Source organism: Papaver somniferum, unplaced genomic scaffold, assembly GCF_003573695.1.
Source record: "Papaver somniferum cultivar HN1 unplaced genomic scaffold, ASM357369v1 unplaced-scaffold_150, whole genome shotgun sequence".
NCBI classification, from domain to species: domain Eukaryota; kingdom Viridiplantae; phylum Streptophyta; class Magnoliopsida; order Ranunculales; family Papaveraceae; genus Papaver; species Papaver somniferum.
The window spans coordinates 5,389,618-5,396,872 of NW_020624377.1; the positions used below are offsets into that span (position 1 = coordinate 5,389,618).

The window sequence follows — 7,255 nt, forward strand, 5'->3', positions numbered from 1 at the left end:
CAAGCGTTGCTATCTCAAGCTTGTTTCTCAAGTTTAGTTGTCAAAATTATAAGTCTTGATTTCTATTATACTTATACCTAAGTCTCGGATTAGGATAGTAAGTATAGTTGAGATTTAGACTCCACAGCGTTCATCGAATGAAGACGAAGAACTACTCAATATAACTTGTAGAACTTCATCAACAAAAGGTATGTGGAGACTTGAACTTATCTATCACTCAAAATTCTATCTATTCTATCTCATATTTTGAGACAAAAGTCGCATTGGTATATAGACTTCAATTATACACATATGCTATTTCGAGTTGAGTTTAACTCACTTATCTATTTCTCGAAATATGTATTGGCAAGATTTCGCTTTAACCAAGTTCATCTTTACTCTTGAAGAAAGTCATGATTGATTATTTCAATAACTTGAAAATCGCTTTGATGCTAATAGTTCGTGGATAACAACTATTGCCATCCTCTAAGAAAGTTTCAATAATTGAAATGCGAGTTAAGAACAAGTAACCATGTTTGGATATAAGCATAGAGTGTATTCACATTTGTATATAAATCCAGAACTGGGAACCTAAGTATGCGTACCCGTACGCGTACTGGTTGGTTGTTGGAAGTCCGGAATCTAAGTATTCGTACCCGTACGCGCACCGGCGGAAGTTTGGGTTCCGTGAATTTCTACTGGAGTTTGGAATGTGAATTTGTATGTGTACCCGTACGCGTACTGGCGTAACCAAACTCGGTCCGGCTACTTAGGTATGCGTACCCGTTTGCATACTTAAGTAGGTTACTTTCTAAAATCGGTTTGTTCATGAACTAAAACATTTATATAATAAGGAATGCAATCTTTTTCAAACCGTGGCTATGATGTTGATGAATTGATTCGAGTGAATAAAAATCGATTTTGCTTCAATTATGTCTTGTATACTTCTATGAGATATAAGCAGTTGAACAACTCTCAAACTAGTTTCAATTGAGTCATTTGAACTAGTTATGGTGAAGATGAATAAGGTTGATATGAAAGTTCTCATATGGATAACCATTGGTTAACTATTGTTGAACCAACTAAGTGTACACGTTTAAGTACGGTTGCCCAAACCTAAATAAAGTTACATTTCATTTATGTGTAACAAGTTAAGTTCGATCTAACGGTTGGAAGATATTAGCTTGAATCTAATCAGGTTTTCATCTAACGGTGAATATTGAATGCTTTGTTACCAAGGTAACTTAGATTGCAAACCCTGATTTGAAGACTATATAAAGGAGAACTCTAGCAACTGGGAAACCTAATCCCCACATCTCCTGTGTGATACTAGTTGCATAAACTAGAGTCGATTCTCCTTTAACCTTTGGTTTTTCACGAAACCCTGTAGGTTAACGACTTGAAGACTTCATTGGGATTGTGAAGCCAGACCCAACTATTTTCTCTGTAGTTGCGTGATCTGATCTTGCTATTTTCTACCGTGATTGAGTATAATCGTAAGATTGGTTTGAGATTTATATCTCCGATAGACAAGATTGAAAAGTAGTCACAAACGCCTTCGTCTCATCGTTTGTGATTCCACAGTATCTTGTTTCGTTAATCGATTAAGATTATTGTGAGGTGATTGATATTTCTAGGCTGTTCTTGGGAAATATAATTCCGGTATATCAATTGGTTCATGTTCATCTTGATCTATCAAAACACGGAACAAAACTCGTAGGTTTATCTGTAGGAGACAGATTTATCTATTCAATAGACTTTTCTGTGTGATACAGATTTGTTTATCAAGTCTTCGACTTTGGGTCGTAGAAACTCTTAGTTGTGGGTGAGATCAGCTAAGGGAATCAAGTGCGTAGAATCCGGTGTGGTTCTTTAGGCGTAAGGAACGCGGCTATACCTTGATCAGTGTCAGATTGATTAGGGCTCAACTACATTCCAGACCGAAATTAATTTGTAGTGGGATAGAGTCTGTAGCGGCTTAATACAGTGTGGTGTTCAAATATGGACTAGGTCCTGAGGTTTTTCTGCATTTGCGGTTTCCTCATTAACAAAACTTCTGGTGTCTGTGTTATTTCTTTTCCGCATTATATTTTGTTATACAATTGAAATATCACAGGTTGTGCGTTGAATCGATCAATTGGTAAATCCAACCTTTGGTTGATTTAAGTTGATTGATCCTTGAACATTGGTCTTTGGTACCATTCAAGTTATTTCTCTTGTATTCAATCAAGCTCGCAAATTCCTATTTGTTTGATTGCGAATTGAATCAAGAAATTGAGATATAACTCTTTGATATACTTTTTTTTAAGATTGAGTTTGACTGCCTAACTGATTTTCTCCAAAGTATATATTGGAATTAGTCCATACAGATTCCTAAGCAAAATATTAGGTGAGGTTGTTAGACCCCACTTTGTCAAATACGAGCAGGATACTCACATTAGGAAGATCAAGTCATTGTTGCTATATAGGACATCTTCCCATATTTCTTTCAGAGGTATTACATTCCAAAATCTACACTATAACTGGGCCCTTGGTGTAGGTTGAGGCTCTTACTGAGTTAATCAATCATCAGTTTATGCTTGTTTGCAGTTCTCATCCTATTGTGCAGTTTGGTGGGGCAGTTTTTATTCTTCTTGCTTTGGTATCCTATCCCAATAGGATCTCCATGGCTTCTTCTGTGCTTTCTCCTCTTATCTATAAATTTTTATATTGTATTGATCAAAAAATAAAATAAAATAAAATACAGAGATGACTCACCGACTCCCAGGCATATGCCAGTAGAAACACTAGAGATCTCAAAGGATGTGGATGATGGATGCAACGACCTAATCTAAATTACATGCCAGCTGGAACATCTGAACTCTAGTAGAGATGACTATGAAAACTGAAGGCTTACCTAATCTTATTAGAGATGGCGCAAATGGTTTACTCCGTCGCTGCTGCGAAGTTTCCCATTTGTCAAACAAAGCTAATATAATGCCCATGGATTCATGCTTGCATTTGTATGTCCACTCGAACCATTTATGAGTTGCATGGTTTCTTATGCGCTGACTCGGTTTAAAAATAATAAATCCAGGAATCAAATATGCTGGGCGAGGCCATGCCAGTTGCCACGCCTAGGCATACATTTAAATGCCTCACGTGTGCCATCACTAAAGAAAGAATTAACCAACTTGGCATCCATGCAGCTGGACTGCTGGAGCTCTCTTGCATATAAGCGGACTTCTTCTCGAATTTGTCGGCCACAATGACACGACCGCAAGTTTACTACTCCAGTTGGAAATCTCCCTAGATAATCCGTTGTGAGCCTCCAAACCATCTGCCTCGTAATCACTGTTTACCAACTTGGTTCAATGTACTACTAAAATGATAAGGATGAGAAGATACCTGGTCATAGTGTCACACCTTTGGCTCTTTCCTAACAGCTCCCTCTAAATTTTCAAGCTATCTTTATCTATCCTGCATCCTATATAAACACACAAATTCTTTTATCTACTATTCACATCATTTATCCTGTTAATCAAACACAAACACCTAAAACACTCATTAGTTTTCTGGTTAAACAAAACATTAATTCAATCAATGGCTTCTTCTTCTACATCAACTTCTTCCATCTTGTGTTTCCTGTTGTTTGTTTGTCTCTTCCACTTCTCTTCAGCTACAGGAAGAAAACTCAATGCGTTAGTACAAGATAAACCAGCTATGTCATTACAATACCATAATGGTCCACTTCTTAGTGGTCAGACTTCTGTTAATCTCATTTGGTATGGCAATTTCAAACCAGCCCAAAGAGCTATAATCTCTGATTTCTTCAATTCTCTTTACACCACACCTAAAACTCAATCCCCTACGGTTTCTATGTGGTGGAAAAAAGTTGAGAAGTACTACAATCTTCCAAATTCTTCAAAGAAACCCACTTCTTTGGCTCTTAAATTAGGGAGACAAATTCTTGATGAGAAATACTCTTTGGGTAGATCTCTTAACAATAAGAAAATTGTTAGATTAGCATCAAGAGGTGAACATAGTAATGCAATCAATGTTGTATTAACGTCTTCTGATGTTACCGTCGACGGGTTCTGTTCAAGTAGATGTGGTACTCATGGGTCTTCATATTCCACTTCAAAGAAATCCAAATTTGCTTACATTTGGGTTGCGAATTCGGAAACTCAGTGTCCTGGTCAATGTGCTTGGCCGTTTCACCAACCGATTTATGGACCACAGGGTGCACCATTAGTTGCACCAAACAATGATGTTGGTGTAGACGGCATGGTCATCAATCTTGCTAGTTTATTAGCTGGTACTGCAACAAACCCTTTCGGAAATGGGTATTACCAAGGACCAGCTGGAGGCTCATTAGAAGTCGCTTCGGCTTGTACTGGCATATACGGCGAAGGAGCTTATCCTGGTTATGCAGGAAATGTACTAGTTGATCCAAGTACGCGTGCAAGTTATAACGCGAATGGAGCCAATGGGAGAAAGTACTTGTTACCTGCATTATTTGATCACTCTACTTCCACTTGTTCTACTCTAGTGTAAAACAGGTGTACAGAGCAAAACAAAATATGAAAACTGATATAATGTGGTAACCTGTATATATAAGTAGCGGTTAGGGTCTGAGGTTATATTGATAATGTACTTGTTCATTCTATTTTGAATATATTGGAAGTTGTAAAATTCTGTTGTTGGGATTGGAGGCCAAATGGCGCATGCGCATAAAGAGCACCAAGAGGCGTTATGATTTTCAACAATGCTGCAACTGCTTGTCGTTTGATTAATCTCTGTAGTTCATGCAGTTCTTTACAAAATTGATTAATTTGCAGTTTGCTAAAGGTCTGAGAGCTACTGTGTTTATACGTTGGCATCCATCACATCTCTATTTGGCTTAGAATGGGAAAGACATCTGTTGCATTTTATGCAACTAGTTACTTGAACATGTCCAAGTGACAAGAATCTATAAAAAATAAGTTACTTGATAAAAGTAGGAATATAACATTCTAGATTCTCCACTCCAAAAAGATTTTGTCAGCTTGAAATTTTTGAACCCTGCCCCCTTCATAAGCCAAAAAATTATGACAAAGTTTGAGACATGGATTCTCTCGACCTTTACTTCGATCCACGTTGGCATAGGCATAGTCTTTCATTAGGCTGCATCATCATTGTAACCCGAAATTTACACCACGAAATGACCTCAGTTTATTCAGAAGAGTGATGACTCCCAAGCATAAAGAAGATAGAACTCAAGTACATAGATGACTCATTGCCTCCCAAGCATATGCCAGTTGAAAACTATAAATCTCAAAGGATGTGGACGGATGCGTGGATGATGAATGCAATGACGTTATCTGAATTATATGCCAGTTGGAAAACTGTCGAACTCAAGTAGAGTAGATGACTCTGCAAGCTGCCAGGCATCACTATTGACTTTTCATAGGATAGGGATATGGAAACTAATCCATCAAACCAAAACTGAAAAACAGAAGGCTTATTTGACTCAAATATACATAGTTGAGGTGCTACTGCGAAGTTTCCGTTTTGTCAACCAAAGTTAACATGCTTGCGTGTGTCCATTCAACACTTATGAAATATTCTGGGCGAGGCGCCTCGCCTTGCATATATATTTATATTATCCAGAACTTAGTTCCAGCTATGACTTGAACATGTGCAACTACTGAAGAAATAATTTATATATCAACTTGGCCTCCATGCAACTTCATTAATCCAATTGGCAAGTATTCTTGTGAGCCTCCGAACCAGCTGCCTCATAATCACTCTTTACCCAATCTTAGTTCAGTACTACTAAAATGATAAGGATGGAATTAATATCAATGGTAGTCACAGTGTCACATCTTTAGCTCTTTCCTAGCAGCTCCCTCTAAATTTGCAAGCCCATCTCCTACTGTTAATCATACACAACCACTTTAACACTTGCTAGTTTTCGGCCTAAACAAAATTCTCAATCAATGGCTTCTTCTGCATCAACTTCTTTCATTTTGTGTTTCTGTTAGAGTTTTTGTTAGAGTTTTTGGTATAATGCCTTACCCTCTTTTGAGAGATAATGGCCATATATATTATTATGATTTTTGGTCAATTAAGGAGAATATCCTGTGACCGTAAATAAGGTAGAGTATCTTCTATTACACCCCCTTAGTCTGAGCGGGAGAGGTACAAACGCTAAGACTAGAAGAAAATTAATAAACAATTGTCTTGGAAGACCCTTGGTGAAGATATCAGCATATTGATGTTCGGAAGGGATGTGCAAGACACGAATATCACCAATACGAACCCGTTCACGAGCAAAATGAATGTCAATCTCCACATGTTTTGTGCGTTGATGTTGGACCGGATCACCAGACATGTAGACAACACTCACATTGTCACAATACACCAGAGTGGCCCGTTGTAATGGCATATGTAACTCAAGAAGTAAATTCCGTAGCCAGGTCGTTTCAGCCACAGCATTAGCGACATCCCTGTATTCTGCTTCAGCGCTGGAGCGAGACACCGTTGCTTGACGTTTAGAAGACCAAGAGACAAGATTGTCTCCAAGAAAAATGCAGTAACCAGATGTTGATCGGCGTGAGTCAGGACAGCCCGCCCAATCAGCATCAGAATAGGCGGTGAGGCCAGAGATATTCGAAACCGAGAGAGACAAACCATGATCAATAGTTCCCTGAAGGTATCGAATAATGCGCTTAATGGCTTGCATGTGTGACTCCCGAGGGTCATGCATAAATAAACATACCTGCTGAATCACATAAGATATATTCGGTCGAGTGAAAGTGAGGTATTGTAACGCTCCGACCAGACTACGGTATAAGGTAGGATCCGAAAGTGCTGGTCCAGAAGTAGCACTGAGCTTAGAGTGCGTGTCAACCGGAGTTTCTACTGGTTTGCAGTTCGTCATGGATGCACGAGCAATGATGTCCTTTGTGTAGAGTGACTGAGATAAAAAAAACCCTGAGGAAGAACGAGAAGCAGTAATACCCAAAAAATGATGTAACGGGCCAAGATCAGTCATAGAAAATTCCAGTTTCATCAGGTCGATAAAGAGAGATGGATCACAAACACTACCCCGAAAACCACAACCTGTGATGAAAGTCGCAAACCTCTAGAACCACGCCCGAGGCGCCTGTTTGAGACCATAAAGAGAACGGCGAAGACGACAAACATAATCAGGTCGAGCAGGGTCATCAAATCCCGGAGGTTGATGCATATAAACTGTCTCAGACAAGTCCCCATGTAGGAAAGCATTCTTAACGTCCAATTGATGAATCAG

General features: G+C 38.7%; 1 protein-coding gene across 1 annotated transcript; it reads left to right on the plus strand.

Moving 5' to 3' along the window:
* Positions 1-3,249: 3,249 nt before the first annotated feature.
* Positions 3,250-4,701, plus strand: LOC113336142 (protein EXORDIUM-like). Its single transcript, XM_026582133.1, has one exon. It carries the CDS (start codon positions 3,562-3,564, stop codon positions 4,513-4,515), a length of 954 nt encoding a protein of 317 aa, XP_026437918.1. The 5' UTR covers positions 3,250-3,561; the 3' UTR covers positions 4,516-4,701.
* Positions 4,702-7,255: the final 2,554 nt, after the last annotated feature.